The sequence below is a fragment of the Notolabrus celidotus genome, chromosome 23, assembly GCF_009762535.1.
Source record: "Notolabrus celidotus isolate fNotCel1 chromosome 23, fNotCel1.pri, whole genome shotgun sequence".
NCBI lineage: Eukaryota > Metazoa > Chordata > Actinopteri > Labriformes > Labridae > Notolabrus > Notolabrus celidotus.
In genome coordinates, this window is record NC_048294.1 from 12,974,791 (window position 1) to 13,001,672 (window position 26,882).

Sequence of the window (26,882 nt, forward strand, 5' to 3'; positions counted from 1 at the left end):
GAATTTCCCCCCGGGGGATCAAGAGTAACATCTTATCTTATCTTACTTTTCTAAATACATCAACACTCTGTAACTTTGTTTTGGTTTAATTTAGCGTTGACAGCTTTCATTCTTGTCATTCAGCCAATAAGAGGTTAAATTTAGAGCTGAAATTAAAAGTTGAGTGGCAAACAATTATTTATAATTACGAAAAATGACATGTATGTTAAGAAAACAGATCATTTTCTATACAAACTTCAGTAAATGTATCAAAAAAAAATTCAACTTCCTGATTCACAAATATTTTCCAGTTTTAGTTTTCTTCTTTTTCACTGAACTAAATATCTTTGAAGTTTTGATTGTTGGTCAAAAAAGAGATGCATTTTTCTGATTGTGATTGGTATTTTGTTATACGTTTTAATATTAAAAAACTATTTTAATAAGGGAAAAGAATCAACATTTTAATAATTAAAAGGCACACCTTGACTTCAAATGTGTACAAGATCTGATGATTAAATGCATCAGTCGCTCAAGGACTCACCTCTGAGAGGCAAAAACACAAACTTTGGCTCACAGGTTGAAGGTCTGCAGCACTATATATTGAGGAAATATTAATACCTTTTTTTTTTTTTTTTTTTACTGAGTGCTCCAGGCCTTTGTTAAGATGAAAAGGAGAAACTAATGCATCAGTGTAGTTCAGTGAGAGAACATTGTGTTTTCTATTTCCCTCCTTCTTTGGATATCTTATTTTGATGGTGTGTTACGACAAACACACTTGGAAAATAAAATCTTAGATGTTTAAAACATGAAAAACATCCTAGAGGAAAACCAGTGAGCAGTTAATCTGCAGTTAGGATGCTTTTGTGTTTCTTACCAAAGCAGCGTTCCTCTGCAGCAGAGAGATGATGGAGGACGAGGAAGAGGGAGCCTTCGCACCCTGGCAGGCTCTCTAACACATGGCTGCCTGCCTCTCTCTCTCAGCTGCACAGCCAAGGTCAGCCAGCCTCTCGTGTCAAACTCCACGGTGAAGCTCCGCCTCAGAGACAAAGTACAGCTCACTCAGGTTTACAGACGGGTAGTTTGACGAGGTTTTCCTTCACTTAGCAAACAGAGATGGATAAAAATGAAGTCAAATGTATGGAATTCTTACACAAGAGGAAACATTGTACTTAAGAAAGGCTTTGTAATATTAATTCTGCAAAAATAATGTTACAAATTATCAGTAAAATTTCATTTTGGGTGCTTTTCTAAAGCTTTTAAACATATCTGAGGCCCTCATCAGCAGACGAGTCCTCTTAGATTTCAAGGATTTTAAATTTGGATTAATATTAAAGGTTTTTTCATCAAATTTTTCATCAAAATATATTGGCCTAAGAGGTCCCCAAAACATGTCTTTAAAGTTTATTGCTCAAAAAAACCCTTTGAAATCAGATTTTGGTCTGCCTGTAAACCCCTATTTTTCAGCCCTGCTCAGAACAGGCTGTTTTCTGTGTCTGTGCCTTTATATGAGAATGAGCTCTCTGACCACGTCCTTCAGGAAGTGGATGTGGCCTCAGCTGTCCAGCACGTTGATCTAATGTTTACATGTTGGCTGAATATACACAGCTGCTCACAGACCCGCATTACTTCAACCCTCTGAATCTGATCCAGAATCTGATCCTGACGGAGAGGCGCCTGTAGCAGGACCTTTCTGAACGATTGGTCACAGATTTAGTGTTTCTTGTAGTTTTATTTGTCAGTATGTCGCCGTGTGTCTTGGTACACAGCTACGAACATGTAGCTATGTGGCTATGCTAACTAGCGCTAGCACTTTTCCATGAAAAATAAAAATCATCCACTAGATCTTCAAATCTGCAGACGTGGGGAGTAAAACGGACCTTTGTGTTTATTAAGACAGCCTACAACTAGTATGCCTCCCTCCTAAGCTCCTTGTTAGCACACGTGTGTGCAGGTAATGAAAAACGGAGGAGGAGTTGAGTTGTATTTTATACAGTCTATGGGCTGAACAAGCTCCAAGCTCTGGCTTCCGTTACAGACCGGATGTCGTTACAACGTATGAAAAACACTGAAAACTGAAACGGCTCGCTTCAGCACACATTTACAGAAAGGTGGAGAAATCAGAACAGGGGCAGAATGGATTTTTTTCATTTTCAGGGGGTTTGTAGACATGCCAGGGACATATATTTCAGGTAGAGAACCATTAAAAAGTCGATTTTGCATGATATGTCACCTTTAAACAGTGTCTCATTGATCCTTTTTATGATGTACTGCATTTTATTATGAAGTATTTTCTTAAGTGATATCAAGAAAAATAGATTTACCTTGTCGTGGAAGAGTCCTCTGAAGGTAATATTTACCTGAACATTCAACATGTCTCCTTTTCTCTCTCAGTTTGACAAATTCAACTCATACCACATAAAAACATGTTTAATTTCAAACAGAACAGCTGTTGACACAGTGGAAAAGAACCAAAAAAATCTATTGAGATTATTAAAAAATGTTTCTTTTGGGGGGGGAAAGATGACAGAATTGTGCTTACTCGTCTTTAAACATCACAGACAGGTCACAAAATGATTCCTTTTATGCTGAAGGCACCCTCGTTTAATCTTTTTGTCTCCATCTAAAACAAAGTAGAAAAATAAAGGTGTGTCCTCTAAAAAAAAGTTAGTGGAAGTGTTCCTGTTCCTGATTCCAGAGAGCTGCTCCGCCTGCTGTTCATCAAATGCTGTCAGCAGTACAGGAGTCCTGACCTCCAGCAGACCGCTGCAGGCAGCCGACTGATGCTTCTGTCCTGATCTGAGCTCAGACAGCAAAGAGTTGGAGCTTCACCCTTCATCAAATGCGCCGAAAGAGAGAGAGGCGTCTTGATCTCAGCAGCCCCGGAGCAGATGTTAAAAGTTGTCCCCAGGTCAGCTCCAGAGGCAGATGTTACTCATAGCCTGACATGTGGAGCTGCTCTCTGCAGGGGAGAGGTAGATCTTACCGCTGGGGCAGACGCACACCTCGTATACTTCCTGTTCCTGGGAGACCTGATGGGGCAACGCGGTGTAGACGCCCAGCGGGAGGCTGCCCAGCTGAATGGTGTTGGCGTCTAAAAGTATCTGGGAGGAAAAAGCATCAGAGACGTGCAGGAAGGTATTAAATACACATCGTCAGGGGAGCACTGAAGAGATGATTTACAGAGTAGGACTGATAAACTGACAGATTACAATGTGACAGCTGGAGTGAGGTAAAGCAGCTCTGATGAGGTGAGGTAAGATAAGCAGCAAAGGTAGAACGTTATCATTAAATTAAATATAGGTATTTGGAACTGTAAAGTGTCCGTTTTTATCCATGCTGGTTGTTACCATGATTTACCATCCAGACTGCAGTATTTGAATAAATCCGAGATGAACTGTCATGAAATCTCCTTCAACTTTCTTGTTTTGGTTGGGGTGAATATGCAAACTTTAGTCATCAAGTTTAAAATGTTCTCATTTGTCATATACTACTATTTTGAATTTAAACCGCACATTTAGTCGTAACCTTATAAACTTCAACACTTTAAATTTCCTGTGAGAAGTTTTTAGCTGTTCATGAAACTGATTGAAATTCAGACTAACACCTCTTTGTGGCCTACAAAAGCAAACCAACTATTTCCATATCATGATTTTTAATTTCTGGAACAAGCGGCAACCTCCGGTCTCAAACGATGAAGCCCATGAGGAAGTGTTATAAACTGCAGTTCATCCAGAATCTGCTTTAGGCTGGCTGCAGAAAGACTGGACACCACATAGACATCAATTCAAAAAACGATCTTTGCAGCATTAATAAACATGTTTACAGCCTGGTTCAAAAAACGGCTTGGCTCTAAGTAGCTAATCTCTCTATCGGAACACACTGTACGGGGGTGAATTTTTTTTCTAAGGCGAAGGTTCAGAAGATATTAAGATTACGAGTTTTTGCCCAAATAAGGACATGACTGACTTGACTCTTGGACGGAAACATATAGCTGTTGGCTAGGAGGCTCAAACTCCGCCCCTTTACATGACACTCTGCCTGGTTGAGTTCTGCATTTCCAATATGGCTGCCGCCGTCGATTGGCTTCAAAACAGCGCTCAGGAACAGATGGGTGACCTCACGGATACTACGTCCATTATTTATACATTCGTCCATTTTTAACAGCATGTTGCTAAAACAGCCTTTATTTAACATTTTCCATGGGAACTATTTTTAATAAGTGATTTATCTGTCTGGGCAAAGCAGGGGAAGACTTTTTCAATCTACAAAATCAGCTTTAGATAAGAGGCACTGTTTATCCACAGGGGGGGCCAAAATCTTGAAATGTTTCCAAAAAACTAGCCTTGATTATGTTTGTTGCACACACGGACAACGGACAGGTGGAGCAATATAGACAATATTAATGTCAAATTGAACGCTTACCAACTGATCTAGAATTGGTGATCGTGTGTCATTAAGAAAAACAAAGGGATGAAGTGATGATGTGAAGAAGGCTAATGTTAAAAGTATTTTACTAAAAAAAAAAGAAAATGGAATATGCATTTTTTTCAGGTGGGAAATGCATTCAATATGTTGGATACACAATATTCGAAAAAGATACATTTCGTGAGAAATAAAAACCCAACAGAAAATGTGAAATTAAAATGACTGTTTATAAGAAAACTCTTTATTACCCTTTAATCAAGTACTTTTCAGGCTAGGTAGGGAAACTATTATGAAAAACACCAAATTGCACACTCCTACTCTAAATGCACAGAAATGTAGCCACATCTACAAGTAAGTGCCAGAAGCTTAGGCTGGATTGATTTCACACTTGACATGTGTCATTCCCGACACCATCTGACAAACACATCCTCCAAATGTGGCGGTCTATACAAGCTGCAAGATTTCCATTCCCCCTCTGCTCTGCCATTGCTGCCCCGCACCAGCACTGAATTCCTACTTTCAGCCTCAGCACCACCCCAGCAAATCTGAGAAAAGTGATGAGGTCGCAGCCTGAACACCGAACACAAACAATGTTCTGCTGCTACTGCAACAAAAGCTTCAACCCTCCACAGACGAGGGTTGCTTGACTGAAATCAGAATTATTAAAGAGAGGAAGTTGAGAAATAAACTACTGCAGAGGAGAATGTTTTCCTCCCCAATGTTACTGACCTCTCCCTCGGTGGATTCCAGCTGTAGGTCCTTTCGACCGCTGACCTTCAGCGGCCCCATGGCAGCACTCACTTCCACTCCTCTGGGGGCCTCCATAGTCAGTGTCCGCGTTGGAGACTCCAGCCTGAAGATAAAGGAAAATAAATCAGTGCAGGCTCAGAGATTTAGAGTTTGAACTTCAATTATTTCTTTTCATACTGTCCTGATCTTTGTAGTCCTGTGATTTAACAGCTGACAATACAGGATGCATTTGAGGTTAAATTGAATGTTTTTCAGTGTAGTTGATAAAATATCCCTGTGTAATTACTCCTTTAGGGACCGATGATGGGTTTCAGTTGTATTAATGTTTCATAATAGACCGGAGGCATTAAAAAATGGAGTCAAAATGTCTCCGATTTGAAAAAAAAAAGCAGCTTATTGTGATATTTCTGCTCCACTCTTACTGCATTATTGCATCCTGGCTGTTAGTTAAACCAATGCCTCCTCCACCTGTGGAATATCAAAGCTGCTGTTCGTGTTTAAGCAGCTCTCCTCATTATTCAAATCCAGTATGGCTCCTTAACGGCCCATAATTGTATCAGCTGATTCTGACCTTCAGCAACACTGAGGCTAATGCAATTTGCATTTTCCTCCTGCAGTCTATTTGTTTACACAAGGAAAGATAAGTGCGAGAGCCAATCAATGTGGGATTTGTTTTCATAACTCATAACCGTTTCAAATTGATTTCCTCCCCCCTCCACATCTTTCCCCAAATCTGTTTTCAATGAATTTTAAATGGAAGACTTTAAGGCAGCGTCTTGAAATCGCTTAAATCTCCGTACCCCGCTGAAAGTGACACACATTTCAGATTATGTGCTATTGGAATAAAAGAGGGAGAGAAAAAAAAAGCAAATGAATTTCATCTGCATTTGAAAAGCCTCTTTGACTTTAAATAAGCTTTCCAGTGGATACAGTTTGGAGAGGATCTGTGAAAAGGCGCCTTTGACCCGAGACTGGAGAAATGGAGAAGATGGGTGTGTGCTCTGTTGTTTTTTCCTCTTTCACTCCTCTTCATGCTTTTCCTTGACACTAACATCAGATATACTTTGAATCACTCAATAACACATTTATTGATCCTTTTTTTATATCCTTAACTCCTCTTTCATTTCCTGATATTCCAAACTGTAGCTGATAATTTATTGTAAATATCCTAACCCTTACAGGTACTTCATTAAGAAAACACCTATCAAGGGATCAGCTTCACAAATCAGTCATGTAATATCGCTCACAGTCCAGCCCCAGTGGCAAGACAACATACCATTTCTTCTCCTTAACTCCGGCTGTTCATTAGTGAGACACAAGAATCTGTTCGAGCGCTCCTCGCTGTTATATCTTCCCCTCCATTATTTAATTCATAATTTGTTAACCGTGGTTTCACATAGACAAGTCAGTACCAAAACCATTTAAACAATATACACCACCAGCAATATGGTTCTTGATATTTTCACTAAAATTCAGTCATCAAATACTGGGCACAGTCAGTTAGGGCAAAGCTGCTTGGAGACAAATGTTCTCAGTTTTTAAGAGTCTAAAATAAAGCGTTATTTAAATTAATTAGAACAATTATAATTAAAAATGTCACTTGGGTTTTATAATTATCTAAAGCTTCTTCCATTTCATGTACAGATATTTTAAGGTCTAGTTTCTGAGCTTTGTAACCAACTGTAACTCACTCCAGACGTGTCAACAGTTCATTAAAAGTTGATGTGAAACTCAAAATTCTTGAAATGCAAGAAACACTAAAAAGGCTATCTTTTTATTACCAAGGTCAAAAAAGAATGTTATGCTTCATGATGAAGAATATAAAACTGCTTAGAGAAATAAACATACAATCAAACAAACAAACGAACAACCATAATTTCCAACGCCTCTGATGTTAGAAGAACTGACAAATTCACCGTTTCACAGCGGACGTGGGGGGAAAGCATTTCTTGTGACAAGTCGCCTGTCTTGAATCCGCTTCAAAAAGCAGATGTGCGGTTCTTTTCCAGCCACATTTTCCTCACCTCTCTTTTCTACCTCAGTCATCACATCTTAGCTCACCTCACAGTCCCCATCGATTGGACACAAAGTCATTGGAGAGTAGTTTATGACCAGCTGGTGCCTTTAAGTGATTGTTTAGATTAAGTGAATGCATGGCATACGTGTCATGGCTCACACTTCTGATCTAAATAATGTACATCGTTTTTTTTCTCATGTGTTTACTGCAAATGCTCATATCGTGATTGTGGGGATACTGTGCAGCCCGATTTTAAAATTGCTCTGATTTTCTTTCTCTGTTGAGCTGATTTGCAGGTTTCAACAACGAGGGGCACATCTCTGATTTTTTTTTTCATTCTTGCGTGTCGATAAACTGAGGGTATCATCTGCTGAATTTAACCCTCCTGTTATGTTGCGGGTCAATTTGACCTATTTTAAAGTTCAAAAATCTTAAGAAAAATGTTAAAAGTATTTTTTTGGTATGAAACTTTGTCTGCTTGTCTTAATTAGCGCAACCAACTTATAGAATAATTGATCAACATCATTCTATAAAAATAAATAAATAAATATAATGCAAAATGAAATCAAGAAAAATCTAAGTCATGTAAAACTATTGTATTTATATTTAGGGCTTTCCAATGTACATAAAAAAAAAAAATCATAAAAAAACAAGTGAGTTATCTTCATTGAATCATGATCTGTGAGAACTAAAGAACACTACTGCACTAAATATTGATTAGTAATGGTTAGTAATGAAGTTAATAATGAGATTAAAAAATGTTTATTGGGATTTTTTGGGGTTCTGACGCTTCTAGATCATTAATTATGCCCCGGGTCAAATTAACCCAGGAACAGTATTGCTGTCCCTAAGAAACGAACATAACAGGAGGGTTAAGATGCAAATCAACAAGTTGACTGAACTGGAGGAATGTTTTGAAGAATGTACAGTGACATCTACCCCTAACTAAGTAAATTATAAGAAAACTGTCAAATCGTCAGTCTTACTCGTGCAGATATTGAAATAAACAAGGGGAGTTTAAAATTCATTAATAAGGTTTGTTTCCCTTTTCTTCTTTTTTTGCAAAGTCATCCTCAGTGCCGAGCAGCTTCTTGAACTCAGAACATTTCAGGTTTTTCCGGCTCCATCCAGAAACCTCTCTGCAGATAACCTGTGTGGCATTTGTAGCCACATCAGCTGTTTATGACAGGCTCCCTGAGAAATCTGACCAGCTTTTCTCACAGCGTGCGGGATGACCTTTAGATTCTCAGAAAAGGTCTCTGTATCGCAGATCTGGACAGCATAAAATGTGCTGAAGGCTGGAGCTGAAGCCGTAGTGGATGAGGTTGCTTTAAATACTGTATGTCTGCTCTGTTAGCTGAGGGGATTCCAAAGGTGAAAGTCAAGTTTATTTTTATACGATGGTATCGCATCCAGTGTCTCGATGGGCTGCATAGAGCCTGTTTCCTCAATTCTACAGCTCAGAGATGTATAATGAATATAATGAGCCCCTTGGGATGTTGTTCTTAGGTTCTTTGAGCACTGATTTGCTGTTCTGGCGCATTACTTAAACAAACCAACCTGTCATTATTTGCCCATGCGTCTGTTTTATTCAACGTCTGGGGTTAATGGTCCTAGCTGCACATCATACCATTACAATCAGTATTTACTATCCATACAAAATGTGGATACGTAACATGATTACCTGCTGCCTTTTGATGTTAAAAAAAAGTATCATCTTTAAGCAGAAATTGCAAATCTCATCGTTTTTTCAGCCTCTAAACTGTAAGTGTTTGATGCTTCCTTTGTCTGTTATAATGTCCAGCCTTCTGTGTTTAAAGTTTGATGTGGTCAACTTATAGTCAGCTGTTAGCGATACATGGCCTTGAGCCAACACATCCGTTTCCATGTGCTACTTTGTTTACAGACCAGTGAGCATCCTGTGAAGTAACCATGTGCTCAGATTAACAGTAAAGCTAAATGTTTCCCTTCAAAAATTATGTCCACGACAAATTACCCCCCGGGACAATAAAGTTTATCTTATCTTATCTTAAAAATGTCTGCAAATCATTCCTTGATAAATTGCATCCCTCAGGAAAAGCCCACTTTCAACTTTTTCTGTTGAGTCTCAGTTTCACGGTAGAATAGTTTTGGATTGCTGTAACAATAACAGACATACATTTGCGTACAGCCTGCATATTTGTCGACTCCCATGTTGATTAGAGTATTCAAATCTTGATAAATAGCCCTTTAAGGCACATTTAGAGTAGATAGAAATATGTGATTCATTTGTGATTAATTGCGAGTTAAATGTAGACAATCGATTCATTTTGATTAACAAATTAATCTTATAACAGCCCGACTAAAATCTAAAGTCTACAACTGTAAATCCTGATTGGCTTTTGGGTCACAGCCAAGCGGCAACCTCCGGTCTCAAACTATGAAGCTCATGCAGAAGTGTTATAAACTGCAATTCATTGAGAATCTGCTTGAGGCTGACTGCAGAAACACCAGAAACCACATAGACACCAATTCAAAAGAGGCGATCTTTGCAGCATTAATAAATATGTTTACAGCCTGGTTCAAAAAACGGCTTGGTTCTACGTAGCTAATTAATCTATCGGCACACACTGTATGGGGGTGAATTTTTTTAACACGACGGTTCAGAAGATATTAAGATTGAATTTTTGCCCAAATAAGGACATGACTGACTTGACTACTGGACGGGAACACATGGCTGTTGGCTAGGAGGCTCAAACTCCGCCCCTTTACGTCACACTCTGCCTGGTTTAGTTCCACATTTCCAATATAGCTTCCGCCGACGATTGGCTTCCAAACAGCGCTCAGGAACAGAGGGGTGACCTCACGGATACGTACATTATTTATACAGTCTATGGTCACAGCATTACACAGATTTGTCACTCTAGGTCAAACTTTTGTTCCAGAATTGTCCGCTGCACTTGCAAACATTAATTGAAGTCAATTGGAGGCAGGATGCCGTTACACTGATTGCATTCCTCCTGCTTTTGCTCTTCATACTGACAAATTTTTCCACATACAGCAAAGCCTGCTGATGTGTGCTTGGTCAATACTACTCATAGTACAAATAGAAACCAGAACATTTCTCAAACTAAAAATCCAGCTCCTCACTACAGCGTCTACATTTTTATGTTGAATGTGGCCATGGGTCGTTTTAATGAGCATCTGTCTGACATTTCAACAATAGCACCATGACTCAATTTAAGGAGAAAAACCCCAAAGATTTATCAATAAAATGTTAGTTGCATCATGTTTTATATTTACGGATCTAAACCTTGTGCAGCAATAATAGAGGTTTATTTATGCTAAAACTTCAACAGTCTCTATAAAAGGTCCCCACTCCAACATTTCTCTAAAGGACAAATAATACCACACAGTCATAGAGTACCATATTTCTGTTTTGTTGTCAAACCAGAGGGGAAAAAAAGAATATAGTCCTTCAGCACTACATCTCAATCTTACTAAATTGGTGATAAAAAAAGGTCTGACTTCAGCTAAGCGGACCCAAGAAGAATTGTTCTGTTCTGCCTTTATCTTCTTAATGAACCTGTCACTCTTGTGTGGACACAGTTACTGCAGAGACTATCCCGAAAGAGGAGTACGTGGCTGCCTGCGCTGCAAACAGACTCTTCTTACAGAGACTTTGAGAAGAAAATAAAATGAAAAGCTATTTTCCTGCTCTCTGATGCCAGGCCTGGAGATGTACCATGTGATGTCTGCAGTGTAAGGAAGCAGAATGCCTTCCATTCCTGTCTGGTCTGCCTTCACTTCATAATGTCAGCCTCGTCTCACTTCAGATTCCCATGTGCTTTTACACCGTCGTTTTATTTACAGAAAATGTGAGCAGAAGTTTGTTCTTGACACAGTCGAGACTCTTTATATTGTTGATAAGACGTCAATCTACCATTTGTCCTCCAAACATGTCAGGAGAGTAGTCTGAGTATCTCTGAGTGTAAACAAACTGGATGACAGATGTATCAGTGAAATTTCAGAAAAACAACGTTGAGAACCAGCTTTACCAAGAGGAATGTAACAGAATCTCTCTTTGCCTCTTCAGATGGATTTGGGACATGAGGAATCAGAGCACCATCCTCCAGAACGAGACACAAGATGATCCTATTATGTAATTGACGGAAATATTTTCATATCGAGGCCTGTAATTTCTGGCTCGAAGCTGCTACAGTTATCAAACTGAGTGGGCAGTGAGCCGAGGAGCCAAAACATGAATCCTTGCAGCAAAATTTCCTGCAATTATCCGTCTTGATTCCTGTCCTCAAACTCAGCACTGGGGGGTGTTTTGAGAGTGAAACTGAGCCAAGGAGGTCAGCGCCAGGTGAAGGAGCAGATCAGAGCCCCGACAAGAAGGATGACTGAAGGTAATGAAGCTGTGAGCCGAGAGAAGGACATGACAGACTGACAGGTCGCTCCTTCAGGACTATATCCACTTTATAACTGCAGTGCCCTCGTTTCAGAGCCCTCTGGATCAAGTATAGATCCTCGGTACCAGACACAAAGCACTGTACCAACACTTTTCCTGTATTTTTAAAACATACAGCTGATGCAGGCAGTGGACTGAAGCATGAAACACAAAAAACAAACAGTAATGTCAACATCAATCAATCATTTTCAGTCAGTTCTGAATCATTGAGTCATTTTTCTAGCATCATTAGACCCTGCAGGACTTCAGAAAACTATGCAATGCACGGTTACATTGCTAAATATGCAATAACAAAATGAAGTGTGATAAAAAAAAAAAGAAAAAGTAAAATACTTATTCAGGATAACTCACTGTTTAGATCTACTGTTCTTCATGTTTCTATAACATTGTGACCTCTGGCGGCTATGTGAATAACACTGATTATCTCTCTACAATGGTACCTGTCAGTGAGGGAGCTGTGTTGCACAATGAGGAACACCAAACATTTTGTCCTCAAAGTTGATATGCTGGAAGCAAGAAAAACTGGCAATTGTAAGGAATTTGAGTGTCTTTTACAAAGGCCAAATTGTGATGCCTCGAAGACTGGGTCAGAGCATCTCTAAAACCACAGTTCTTGTTTGGTGAGAAAGGTCTGCAGTGGTCAGTACCTATACCAAAAGTGGTCTGAAGGAAAACTAGTGAACTGGAGACAGGGTATGACCAACCATGGTGGTCTGATCCAACAGAAGAGCTATTGGAGCTCACAGTTAGGGTGCCAATGCTGACTCCTCACAACCCCCAAACAATCTGCAATCTGTATGTGATCTGTAGAACTGGACCACAGAGCAATGGAAGTGGCATCGATGAACACAGCAAGTTCAAGGTGAAGACTTGGTCTCCAAATTCCCATGATCTCAATTCAATCAAGCTTCTGCAAAACAGGCAAGTCCGATCCATGAAGGCTCCAACCCCAAACTTCCAGGACTTTTCTGCGCTGGCAGCACCTATTATCTATTCAAACCAAATGTGACTCAGCATTTCCAGGACTCAGCGTCCTCAGTGCAAAAACGCCCCAAGCATCAGCTGATTGTTGTTGCAGTGCTCTCAGTTGAAAACAGTTCAACTTTTGGAACATCGCCACACTCATCACTGTCACTTCCTGATCACTGACCATTCAGAATCCAGAAGGGGCGAGACTTCTGATATAAACTTTATCAACAGGAATGGTGGAGGGTTAGGATGATAGTTTTTCGAGGTACAACTTCCAAGTCTAGAGCTGCTGCTAATGCTCTGAACAGATTTCTATCAATCGTTTTTATAGTTTCTTGATTGAATTGCATTGAATGAAATCAAATATGAAGCATGCAGAGTATTTTTAAACATACACTGCAAAAAAAAAACAGACTTAAAAAACAAGAATTGGGGGTATACTACTTAAACTAAGCAAAATGATATGCCAACAGAACAAGACAATTTGGCTTGTCAAGACTTTCCAAAACAAGTAAAAATATCTAACCTCAATGAACCCAGAAATACCGTAAAATTAGTGTATTTTCACCGATAATAAGTACATTTTTCTTGATAGAAATAAAAAAATATGAGACTTCTTTTCTCAACATAATGAAAAATATTCTTAAAATAAGTAAATGCTAGTGCCATCATCTTGACATAATGACCTGCACTAGGCATTACATTTCTTGAAACCAGCAAAGTTATACTAAAAACTAATTTACTTTTCTTGATGGAAAGACAAAAGGTAAGAATATATTTCTCAATCTGTAGGATCATTTTCTTAAAATTCTTAAATGAGCTAAAAGCTGTGGAATTCATAAATCATATTAATGCCTTGTAATTTGGAAGAATTTATCTGAATGTAATTATTTCTGTTTGAAACGGTTTGAAATGTTAAATGTTTAAATATTAAGTGTCAGTTTACAGTACTGTGCCAACTCTGCTAATATATAGTAGTATGTATTTTCTATTGTTTCATTGAAAATAAAACAGTGGATTACATTTGGCTGTCATTTGTTGTAATTGTGTGAAGAGATACAATTGTGTCAAAGTAAAAATTTCTTATTTCATGCTTGAAATAAGAAATTATTACTTTGAAAAAGCAGTTTTATACTTGTGAGTGTTGATGAAACAGCTTTGTAACAGTTGATATTCTAGTTTCAAGCATGTATTTACTCAATATAGGTCGTACAATCTCAGTAACAAGCTGTAATGTCTTACTGAGATCATTTAAAACAAGTGAAACACTCTAAAATAAAAACTGCTTAGTGAGAAAAACTATCTTATCAGGCAAAAAATAAGCAAATTTCACCCTTATCTGAGATATTCAATCTTACTTAGATTTCAGTTTTTGCAGTGTACCTAACGGTTACTACTAATGGGAGTAGAAGTGCCGTGGGACAACTTTTGAAAGTTAACGCTGGAAGTGCTCAAAAATTTTATGGGTGCTGCTAGGATCTTCTGCTAACATCTTGCTGCCAGATACCAAAGCTCACCTTCAGAGATCTCGTCAGGTCAGGGATGTTTTGGCCTCAACCTGACAAGATAGGGGCCTACTAAATCATCTATATCCACGTTTTGTGATATTCCAGATATTAAAAAACAAATGAAGTTAACTTCTGTTTAAACAAATGTCTATTTGACATGCTTTTACATAATTATAGTGCTGTGCACAGGACTTTATGTTTTATCTTCAGGCTGAGCAATCATTGAGTTGTTTTTGTTCAAAAGAATCTGGAAAACAATCCTTCAACTTTTCAAGATCGAACAGATTAATAAAAGAAGACTGCAGCACAGATATAATCCTGTGCACTTATTGACAGAGCAGCCTTTAAAACATGTCCTAAATGCTGATAGACTTATTTTTCTCTGAGTGTAGAAATGTTCTGAAGCATCATGATGATGACAAACACAGACTAGGGCACAATGGAACATACACACCGTGCTCAGGAGAAGAGCAGGTGCTTCAAAAGGAGAGGCTGATCTCAGGTGGCTTCCTTTGATTTGCTCTTTTTTCTTCTCTGAGATTATCGCTGGCTTGCAGAGAAAAATAAAAAACACATCACAAAAAGAACGATGTGTCTTTAAAGAGGGAAAGAGAAGGGCGACATGGACGCCAGCCAAGCTGTGTGCCTATCATCCAGAGAGCTTTGCTAACAGGTGGCGAGTGGTTTGAAAAAAGAAGGCTGAACTTGTGACACCTTCAGGGTGGTGGAGAGAGTTGTAAAACTCACGGCTAAAGAAGTCCCAGAGAAGCAGAGGTGTATAAACAATGCAGGACCCCCACTGATGTTGGGGAAAGAAGAATACTGCTGTGTGGTTGTTTGCTATTAAGTCAAGTGACAGAATACATCTGCCAGTATTCCCACAGACCAACTTAAACAGATCAAAACTGGCTCTGTGTCTCTCTCTGGAGCAGGTGGATGACTGTGGACGCTTCTACAACATCAGCAGAAAAGACATGCTTGAGTTGGTGAGGTCACAAACGATGTCATTCTCTCATCGCTAGGGCATCACATAGGGGTGGGAATCGAAAACGGGATCCGACCAAGCGGCAAACTCCGGTCTCAAACGATGAAGCCAATGCGGAAGTGCTATAAACTGCAGTACATCGAGAATCCGCTTGAGGCTGGCTGCAGAAACACTGGAAACTACATAGATATGAATGGGAAAAAGACGATCTTTGCAGCATTAATAAACATGTTTACAGCCTGGTTCAAAAAACGGCTTGGCCCTATGAAGCTAATCTCTCTAATGGCACACACTGTACGGGGGATGAATTTTTTTCTAAAGTGACGGTTCAGAAGATATTAAGATTACAAGTTTTGCCCAAATAAGGACATGACTGACGTGACTCCCGGTCGGGAACACACAGCCATTGGCTAAGGGGCTCACACTACGTCACACTCTGCCTGGTTGAGTTCCGCATTACCAATATGGCTGCTGCCGTCGATTTGCTCTCAGGAACAGATGGGTGACATCACGGATACTACGTCCATATTTTATACAGTCTACGGATCCGACTTAGAACCGGTTCCAATTGATCAATTCCATTGGAATTGTACACCTCAAATGTTATCGATTCTTCTTAACGATTCATTTCCCAGCACGACATCACGTCACATCGCAGTACGTTGCATTATGTCACACACTCTGCGACCCAGAACTCCTAGGTGCAAATACCTCAAATATGCTGAAGCATTTGTCGACTCGACCTCGAAGCTGGGGGTTCGCCTCAGGCCGAAGTGGAGAAGGGTTCATGTGAACATGTTCTCGTCGGGGGGGGACCCCCGCCTACCTCCCCCCTTTCGGAGTCGGGACGCTTTCCCTCAGGCTCGAGGGGCAACGTCCGGACTCATTCGGCTGAAAATGAGGCCACCGAGAGCGGGTAAAATACCTCCACGATGACCCCCGGAAGAAAAAGCGTTTTTCCTCTCCAAATTCAAAGTATTTTCTTCCAGTCACATCCGAACTCACGCGGCAGAAAATGAGGTCAACCTATTGTGTTCAGTATGTTCAATTTGAATATGTTCATGTTCAGTTTTGTGCTGAGGACTGTGTAGAACTACTTTTTTTCCGCTCAAAAAAATACTCAGGAATTGGTAGGAGAATTGATAAGGAATTGGATTGATAAGCAGAATCGACAATGGCATTGACATTGGCAAAATCTTATCAATTCCCACCCGTAGTATCACAGGACGTTGACCTGTGACAATCGAAACTTCCACCAGTTAATTATTGGGTTCAAGTCGACGTTTGCACCATATATGGAGATACTTTCTGCAGAGTTTCCTGAGATATCTTGCTCTGAAGATTGGGATAAGAGTCATGGTTTAAGAAGTATTTTGTCAGCACATTATGATGTCACACTGACCTTTGACCTTTTGTTCAACACATCACTTAAGCGTTTAATCCTACGAGACATCCTTGGTAAATACTGTGAAAATTAGCACATGAATCAGAAGTGTTTGCCAAACATGCGTTATGAAAGATGACAGTGACCCGATTCTGAACCACCACACTCCAATCATTTCATCCATAAGTCCAAGTGAATGTTGAGTGTTGCCAAATTAGAAAACATGCCCTCCAGGCATTCTTGAAATATCTTGTTCACGAGAGTGTGACGCACAGATGGACAATTGTGCAGAAGGACAGTGAACCTGAAATCATATCGCCTCCAGCCACATTCATCTCCAACAGAGTTACAAAACAAACTCAAGTCTGATTTGGAGCGTGTTAATTTCAGTGTTTTAACCAGCTGTGGGGAGAACATTAAAACAAGCAGACCACATTTTAATATAACATGGGGATGTCAGTGTTTCAGACTTCCACTTTTAAGTTAAGAGTCAGTCTTTTTGGATACTGTCGCTTTAATTACCCAGCATTATGTCCTCACATTAGATAATAAATTGGAATTACACATGCAATCAATCATCACTCTTGTTCTGGCTCATAATGTAGTGTCTGGTTTTAGAATGAAAAAAGAGCCTGATGTGGTTTCAGTTTTCAGATCTCAAGAGGATAATCTTTATCTTTATCTTCCAGTAAACAAGAGGACAGCTTCTTGAGATAAACGGCCTGTTGTTCATTTGATTACAAATGATTTCCACCTGAAGTGTCTCTGCCAGAGCAGTTGTGGAGGACAGTGATTCAGGTAAAGTGTTGTTTTAAAGCTAGGGTTGGTAGTCATGGAAATCTAGCATGAATTTGAATGTAGCATTTCCTCAGGACTCTGTCTAACCCCTCCCCTCTGAGCTCCTCCAAAACAACGCCCCCACTCACATGCATGAGTGCTGCTGATTCGCGACCATATGATCGTGACTGATTCAAAACCGGTCCTCAACACATCGTTTGTGTTTTGCACTACGTCAACTCATGTCTCACTCAGCGGTAAGAAAACACCAAAACATTATCACAGTGAAAGTTAAAAACACAAACAAACGTGCAGGAGGCGGGCAGAACAGCAGGACGGGATTTGATTGGTTTCATAAATTGGACCCTAATGATGGTGATTGGTTGGTGTTTTCCCAGGTTTTCTCCAGCTGTAGATAGCTGCCTTTTTTTCACTCTTTTTTAAGAACACATTATGTATTGATTGCCATCGGGACATAAAGATCATTTTAACCAGTATAACAAAAAGGGTATCTAAATCTGACTACCAACCCCAGCTTTAATCTGTAATAATACCTGATCTGACATTCACATTGTTACGTTCTGTAGTTTGTGTTGTGTTTTTGTCTGGGTGTTGCTCTAGGTCTCACTGCATGCAGCAGGTGGTTGGGCAAACCTGTACCTTTGGCAATCAGCAGCAGAGTACTTAAGCAGGAGAGAAGAAGCAGCCATCGCCAGTGGGCTTGGACGTTTTCCTGACTAGTGCTCGCTCGTTCAGTGGTAGGACGGTGTTTTCCCTCAAGGACTTAACATTAGTTGTTTGTTTTTAGTTTTATATCATTTCAGTTAACAGTGTTTGGGTTTTGTAACTTTCTGAAAGATCAGCTTCTTTTTTGTTACTGTTTTAAACAGAAGCTTGTTTTAAGTCGTTCATTTGACTCTACTTTTATAAATAAACCCTTTTAATTGGGGCTATACTTGGTTCCTTTCCTGTTTCCCTTGGTTGGTTTAACTTTTACTGTTACTTCCCTTCATCCTCTACCAATATTTTGGGATGTGCCACCCCAATATCAGGAACCACAGCTGTTGCTTTTCGAGCACGCTGGCATGCGCCTCCCGGTCCCTGATCAACATTATAATTAATATACAAAAGTAGAATAAATGTTCTCATGATCTTAAGATAGCAGAACCAGAGAAATAAACGGAAACAATAACATTTTCAGCTTCTGTTATTAGGTCCTACATTTTAGAATAGTTTTCTGCTATGTATGTTTTCCCTCTGAGCTTTGATCACAATTTAATTCTATTAATTCTATTTTAACAAAAGTGTTGAATTTTGTTCGGGAACATTTTTGGCTTTTTAATGCTGGCCTAGTTTGTTAAAGGCTTACTTTTTTAGAATTGAATTATTAATGAATGTAATGTAACAAATTTAACTTTGAAGTTCTGAACTCTGCAGAGATTGGGGCTGCTCAATAAAGGCAAAAAAAATTATTATTATTATCATTTGATTTTATTAAGTTATATTTTTGGCTTTTTGCCTTTATTTGATAGGACAGCTGAAGAGAGACAGGAAATGTGGGGAGTAGAGAGCGGGGGAAGACATCCAGGAAATGGTCGACCGGCCTGGAATCGAACCGGCGACCCCTACAACGAGGACCATAGCCTCTGTATGTGGGGCGCTTAGACCGCTAGGCCACCAGTGCCCCAAAAGGCAAAAACTATTCTGATTACTGATAACAGTGATTGTCTCGACTGATATCAATGTCACAGGTATGAAAATTCATGATTAATCTGATAACATCTGCATTACATGAATTTAGTAAAATTTAAATTAAACACACTTTTGACAGATCTAACCTCTCTCCATCAGAGCTACACAGCTCTCCTCACTCCACCTGTGGCTGCATGAAAGTTTGTACAGCTATGACTTTTTTTTTGACTCCAACTGAATGACAACATAATGATATGTGGCACACGCTATTCAGCTAGCCTGCAGGTCATTTTGTATCAGTTGAAGTAGTTAAAGGCCCTGTAAGGAGTTTTAAACTGGCTGAGAAACAGACTGAAAATGATACTGATGCCTCTTTATGACCTTCAATAGCAAACAAGTCCATCAGCAGCAACACTGGCACCTTCTCTGTTGTAATTTTTAATGCCTGAAACCGCCCTGAGGGGGTAGGTGTCAAACCAGATGATGGACATCTCGCTTCAGAAACAGCCTTTATTCGACTGTTTTCATGGAAAATAATCACATTCCCTGATAAAGCTTACTGTTAAAAGACAACAGGATGAGGCTTTTGTTGAAAACACTACTTTTGCATGTATAGGACAAGAGATTAGAGGTATCACTTTGTCCACATGGGGGCGCCAGAATCGATACAAAACAAAAGTTCCTCACAGCAGCTTTAAAAAGCTTTCGAACAAGTTTTCAAAGCTATGAAGTTTGTTTACTTTGCCAAAAGCCCAATTAGTGCAAAAAACACACTTTAACGAATAAAATAAAAATGACACCAACAGAACATGTTGTTGGGCTTGAATTTGTGTAATTAACAGCCCACGTGATTCTGTTTTCTCCTTTTTTTAATAGTTCTGTACGATTAATATGAAAATTCTTTGAATTCTTTTTTTCAGTATTTGGAAAATAAATTAGTTTGAGATTAAAGGAGGGTTTATTTCAAGTCCTGAAAGTGCAGTTTGTACATCTGCTTGTTTGGAAATATTTCATAATTCTTCATTGAAGGAATTTCGCAGCAATTTGAGACTTATTTTGAAGGAGCCTGAAGAAATAATGGGTTTTTGAACATGCATGGTGTTTTAATTAAACCAATCAAACAGATCCAATATGCTGTCAAGCAAACCAAACAAACAGAATCTAACTTCAACAATTTTAGAAATTAAATATTTTTCATTAAATATGCATTGAAAGAACATCTGAATCAAATGGAATCAAACATGTTGGAGATTTGGTGTCTTAAACGTCTCCTGTTTGTCTCATTAAGAGAGCGCACACTGCAGATGGTCACCTCTGAGCTAAGCCTGTGTGTGCCAGTCACATGTGTGTGCGTGCGTGTGTGTGTGTGTGCTTGCTTTAAAGCAAGCCTCATCAGTATTCCTCTCACTCTGGAGGAATAAGATGCCAGAACACAGCTTTTTCTGCCAACTTTGATCCCAGCGCTCCCTTCAGGACCAGTAAGGTGGACAACAAACCAAACTCGTTAGAGCTCGCTAATGGAGCGACGCCGCACTCGGAGCCTCAGGCTGCAGGGAGATAGGGATCACATTCACGGGAGTCTAATAAGCAGCTCAACCTCACCCACTTTCTGCATACTCTCTCTGTGCTTAATCAATTCCAGACTGCTTTAGAGAATGACTAACAGATTAGCTCATCCCTCGGCTGTGAAATTAATATAATGGTCAAATCTAGTTTTTAATTTGTGCGATAACGAGCCAACTAGTAGATGCTGGAGTTTTAAACAGAGTGCTGGAGAATAATGATACTGGTGAATGATGGTGCCTGCCATGTGTTTTTTTTTTTTTTTTGTCAGCTCAGGCAGAGACTTTGAAATGCTGCAGTACATTCATCATCATCATTCAAATCATCCTCATTTAAATTGAACAGGATATGAACATGTGACATTAAGCTTTAATGAAATTCTGTAAAGTCAATGAATATGAACTTACTTCAGGTCCTCAGAGGCTCTCGCCTGGATCAGGGGAGTCTCCACCGAGTGTCCAAACACAGCACCTTCTGAGCCTGGAAGAAAAAACAACAACGGACCATAAAAGTTCACTAAATTTAAGCCAAGGATGTGTTAACCAAACATACATGCTTTGATAAAACCTGGTGGATAAAATACCTAGACTGAGGACCTCGTCCTGCTTCCAAGTGAGCTTAGGATCAACCCCAGGATTTTGAGAAAGTATTCATTTGATATTAACATTAATTCAAAAGCTATTTCACTGCAAAAACTCAAAATCTTACCAAGTGAAATTGTCTTATTTTTAGTCAAACTGTCTTATCCCACTTGATTTAAGATAAATTTACTTAACAACTAACATTTGAGTAAGATAGAGGGACTTGTTTTAAGACATCTTAAATATCTTGTTAAGTCAAACAATCTTGAAATGATCTTAGTGATAAGACTTTTAAACAATGATCAGGCGTAATGAGAGTAGAGCACGTTCTACCTGTGACAGTAAACTTTTCAGTGGTCATGATGACTTCCTCTTCGTTGGCCGTGAACAGCAGTCTCTCCCCGTCTTTACTTCGCACCTCTAGTCCCTTACACTGAGCCTCCACAGCCTCAGGTCCTGCAGAACGAGAGCAAAGAGAGGGAAACATCCATGTTGGAGCTTCAAAAACGACAAACACTGCAAACTGCACTCAAGCCCAGTGCTGGAGATTCAATTTAGACTCTTTATATGTTTCCTTGTATACTGGATTTCTCAACAGTTGATGCATGTTTGTCCATGACTGAAATTACATTTTGTTTTGATAACTAAAAGCATTAAAAGGAGACATTTCTACCTAAAACTCTCCATCTGTCATTGATGCTCAACAAGAATGTTCCTTTTGAAGATGATGCAGGCAAATAAAATATTGCTCCATGTGTTCCTTGCTTCGCAAATCAGCTTTTCGAAGTTAAGTCTGGGCGTATGAGGCCATTAGTAATCTGAAAAACTGTGCAGAGTGCTTCCTTCTGCAAATGAAAGGCATCTAACAAAGCTGGATCGGCGGTGCTTTTACAATGGATGGAGACAAATCAGTAATCTGTTCCGCTGGTGAAGAATATTAATTCCCAGACTTTGGTGTTTTCTTCCAGATGTGCATGCAGAAACTTTTTAACGTCTGCCTTTCTCACACTCTCCTCCCCCCGGTTTCATTAATCCACGGGCTGCTGGGGAATTTAATTATTCTCGCCAAGTTTCATCTCATTTCAGACAAAAACGCACTTTCTACAAAAGCGGGCGCTAATTTTCTGAGGAAGGTCAAGCGCGACCAAAGTGTGTCATATCACCAGTCTTGTCAAATCAGCATCAACCCTCAACTTATGTTGGCTAAGATCAATAGCTATTAATGTTAATAAGCAGGTCATTTTCTTTCCAGTGGTCATTAATCATGTAAATGACTTTGGTAATTTGGGCTGACTGATGGTTGAACTTGATGATAATAAGAAGAATCCATTGTCCTTTCAATAAGTGCAGCAAAGGTTAGTGTCTGGAAGAAACTACAGTCTTTCTTAAAGACATCATGGGATTCAAAGAGGATTTAAAGATGAAGTGCTGCACTTATCTTGATTACAGTCATTATTTTAATAGATAAATTATGCTATTAGCAATCAGGGAAAGCTTAATTTAAAATCACTTTTCAAGCAGTTGAACATAATAACATAATTAAGAGCAAAACTCTGGGTCTAAAGGTGCCACCAAATCCAAAGTACCAAATACTGCAGTTCCTTAAGTGGCCACTTGTGTTTGTTTTATTCCAACTCCACAACAGAACTGAACAAGTTTACAGCCTGGTTTGAAGAAAGTTTGTTCCCATGGCTCATTTATCAACTCAGAATAAATGTAGGGGTAGCACATTATCTCACACATTTATTTATCTGTAGACTTGTAGCTATGCTCAGTCGGCGGGGTGAGCGCGAAGGAGCTGTTAGGTGTATGCTAGCTGTAGCTGTAGTGGCAACTTTTAGAAAAAACCTTTTGCCACTACTGCAGGACTTGTGCGTTGTATAATAGGTTTACTAAAAAATGAAATGAATGCCGTACAAAATTAAACAAACTGAGAATTTATTAAAAATATAGACAAACAAAATCACTTCTCTCATCGCTATTAACTTATTGTTCCACAAAAGCGACAAAACTATACAAAACCAAACAAAGCTACGGTTAGAAAATAATGTTGCTCCTTGTCCTGCTCAGATGAAAGCACACATTGCATCGCACATGATCAGTAGTTCCCATTTAGCAGCACCAATTACCTGCAGCAAGACAATTAAAGGCACATACACTCAAATAACTATAGCTCTAACACTAGCTCTCATTGAATTTATGCATCTAAACTTAATATCCTAGCAGTGTTTGTTGTGGCTCACTTTTTGGGTCATTTTCAATCCAAATAATGTAAAAATATTATAACAGATTGTCACTAGCTAGTCCAGCTTTTTCAATGAGTAAGTTTCTACTGCTATTTAAACTGTTGTGAGCTTTAATTTGCAGTAATGTGCATCTACTCTAAGCAGGGATGTTTCAAATTGACTTATTTCCAACTAGTTTTAAGGGAAATTTAATTCTGACTAACCATCTAATCTAAGGGTAAAAAAAACACTCAGACACCTGTCCAAATTTGAGCACAATTTATTCAATATGGCTGAACAGGATCACTTAGTCTGCAAACATTAGCAGAGCTAGCAACTGTATACAAATGTATCTCCTTTTTCTAGATCAAATAACTGCCAAGTTGCAATGAGATGCCATTTGTTATCCAGGCTTGTAGTAGTAGGTAGGGTAGTAGAGCATCATAGCATGATGGCAGTAGCCATTTTCCTTAGCTACAACCCCAGCTAGTGGCGGTTAGTTGCACTACAGCTTAGATACGACATCTGACCAACATTTCGGGTCTACAATAATAAAAATATTAAGACTTAGTTTCCCTGACTGATAATTTTGTTGACAAAATTTAATCATTTAGTTGAAAAAGCGTGCACTTCCTTCTGACAATTTCGATCTTGTTAGCTCATTCATTGTTTCTTGAACATTCATGTATTTGTTGCAAGCGGCAACCTCCAGCCGCGAGAATTGAAGCCAATGTGGACATGTTAAAAACTGCAGTTTCTTGAGTGTCTGCTTGAGGCTGGCTCTGGAAGTACCAGAAACCACATACACACCAATTAAAAAAAGCCGATCTTTACAGCAGAAATAAACATGTTTACAGCCTGGTACAAAAGACGAGTGTAGCCTGGATAGCTCATTTCTAGATTGGCACACACTGAACAGGGGGGTGAATTTTTTCATAATGCGGCAATTTCAAAGATATTAAGATCATGAGTTTTCTATTATGAGAGGAACAGCTGACTTGATTGACAGGTGGGAAAACTCTAGCTGTTGGTGAGGAGGCTGAAAGCCTCACACTAGCTCAATAGACATTAGGTTGACTTCAGCATTTGCTTCAGAAAACAGATGGGTGACATCACGGATACTATGTCCATTATTTATACAGTCTATGATTTGTTGTGACCGGCATGGGAGTTAGGATTGTTGTTTACTTTTCCAGCACAGAGAACAGCTAGCTCTAGTGATGAAAAGAGCAGTTATTTACTGTTAGCTGGTTTGTTTTAATCACGATCCATCGTTCACCAAATCTACATTGTTGAACAAGCTGAATTTAATAATAGAAAGCAGTGTAGTTAGGTGATGATGAATCAGCTTTGGTCGTAGAGAAGATCATTTGAGAAGTTAGTGTTTGAGTTTGTCAAGATTTGATCACTTCAGGCTCCATAAAACCAACATGGTGATACTGACTTCAAAACAGCACTGTATAACTAAATGGATGACATCATGGTGGCTCTTTATGAACCATCAATGGTTCAACCAATCAGCTTTTGCGATCAATGGTAATGATAGTTGATTCATTTAAAATGGAAACAGAGAGGATTACAGACTTACCCACAGTGAGCTGGCCAGTCAGATGACCTTGTTCGTTTCTGACGTTCAGCGTTACGTTCTTTTCTGACTGAAAGACCAACATGCTGTCCTAGGGGAAGTATGAATAGGGAAGGAGTAAGAAAGAGAGGTAGAGAGAAAAGAAGAGGAAAAAAAGTGTTACAGTTGGATCTTTAATCTTATTTTGGGATCCTTATAGCAGGAGGGGGGAATCTTGGCTAAGCGTATTCCCTTTAGTAATCACTGAAATTTTGGAACATGGTACAACATAACAGTACTTCAAACAAATTACTTTTATACCAACAGAAAATATTAAAATGGAGAGGTATATTAAACCAAATCTATTCATTGAATCCCCAAAACAGAGGCGCTGTTAGAGGAAGTCTCTGGTGAATCTCTACAATCAGTATAACTGCATCAGTGCTGCACTGGATTCCAAGCACACCTTACTGACCATGAACCCTTACATTAAGCTACATTACACTACAATGTATCAAATCAAAACTACATTATCCAATGAGTGTTGAAGAGTAGGATGAGTTTTCAGAGACAGGGGATGGTGGTAGCTCAGCTAAAAGTGTTTTGTATTGCTGACAGGTGTAGGTGTCTCCTTTTTTCCCCCTGCAGACTATTTAACTCTGGACTTGTTCTGCTTCTGGCAGTTTTGCATTTTGAGGTTCATAGCTTTTTGTCATTTGAGTGATGGCACATGGTGGTGTTGCTGTTTGCATGGTGACAAGGCTCACACTGCATGCAGGGTTTTACCTCTACTGTCAAAAAACTCAGAACACAGAGAACACAGCCAAATTCAAGTACCATAAAATTCAGAGGAGAAGACACACTTTTGACACCTTGAAAGTAGACTGTGTTCTTTAAACAGGAGTATAAAAAGCATGGAAATATAATTTAATGTGTTACTCAATTCAAGACAAGTGACCGGCGGTGGTGGTTGGCGTGACTAAATTGGTCATGGGCCAGGCTCTTTTGCAGTGTAAGGTTATTTTCAGAGCACACTATACAAATGCCCAACTGGCTAAAATCTACCCGGACACTGACGAAACTTGTAACAGATGCAAGAATTCACCTGCTAATCACTCCCATATGTCCTGGTCCTGCCCGCAACTACAAGGTTTTTGGACTCAAATTTTTGACACACTGGGAACAGTATTTGATACAGTCCCTCTCCCTGACCCACTCACTGTCCTATTTGGAGTCCCATTTTCTAGAGTGCCCAACCTCTCAGCGACCAAAGGGCATGTCTTAGCCTTTATGACTCTGCTAGCTAGACGCCTCACCCTGATCGGGTCGAAGCACACACTCCCTCCTTCCCATAACAGCTGTCTCAGGGAGATCCTTAGTCAAATTCAACTTGAGAAGATCCGATTCTCACTTGTGGGATCAAGAAATTCATTTGACAAGACCTGGAAGCCCTTCACCAAATACTTAGATAGAAAGAAGAGGGGGACAGAAAGGGGAGAGAGAGGGAGCGTCTATCTTTAATGCCTTAATGTCTGTTTAACTTTTTATTTTTGGTCATTTATTTATTTTACCTAACTTGGTCTGTCTGTTTTTTTGTTTTTTTTGCCTTATGTAAGTAATGTGAGGTTTGGGGTGGGAGGGGCGTGGGGTCATGGTCATGAAAAGGCCAGTAAAACTGTTGTATTGTGTTGTATTGAAATACTGCCATTTGTGCACACACTCTTTATATCTACTTTTTTACACTGTCAATGCTTACATGCACTGTAATTACAAAATCAATAAAAATAATTGTGAAAGAAAGAATTGGTCATGGGCGGTGTGATTGTACCTCAGCTTCCAAAGTCAACAATCATTTGCTCGACTACTGTACTGGTAGCTAATAGGATTGCTACCTCTGCACAGTGGAAAACATGCAAAAAGAGCTCCACAGAGGCTGTACGTTTTGGGCTTTGCTGAACACATTGGGAATCGCCAAACAGGAAGACAGTTTGAACCTTTCTCACCCAA

The 26,882-nt window shown here is 39.4% G+C and overlaps 1 protein-coding gene across 4 annotated transcripts in view; it reads right to left on the minus strand.

The window, feature by feature from the left end:
* Positions 1–2,233: 2,233 nt before the first annotated feature.
* LOC117806990 (zeta-sarcoglycan-like) overlaps positions 2,234–26,882 on the minus strand; it is a 56,882-nt gene continuing 32,233 nt past the window's right edge. For 3 of the 4 annotated variants that reach the window (XM_034676009.1, XM_034676008.1, XM_034676010.1), the window contains 5 exons: positions 24,900–24,987; positions 21,420–21,542; positions 20,913–20,985; positions 5,134–5,257; positions 2,391–3,080 (listed from right to left, as the gene is read on the minus strand). In XM_034676009.1, the coding sequence (XP_034531900.1) occupies positions 2,889–3,080; positions 5,134–5,257; positions 20,913–20,985; positions 21,420–21,542; positions 24,900–24,987 (600 nt within the window). In that variant the 3' untranslated portion in view covers positions 2,391–2,888. Of the gene's footprint in view, positions 3,081–5,133; positions 5,258–20,912; positions 20,986–21,419; positions 21,543–24,899; positions 24,988–26,882 lie in introns of all 4 variants that reach the window. The other variant, XM_034676007.1, reaches the window with a different exon arrangement.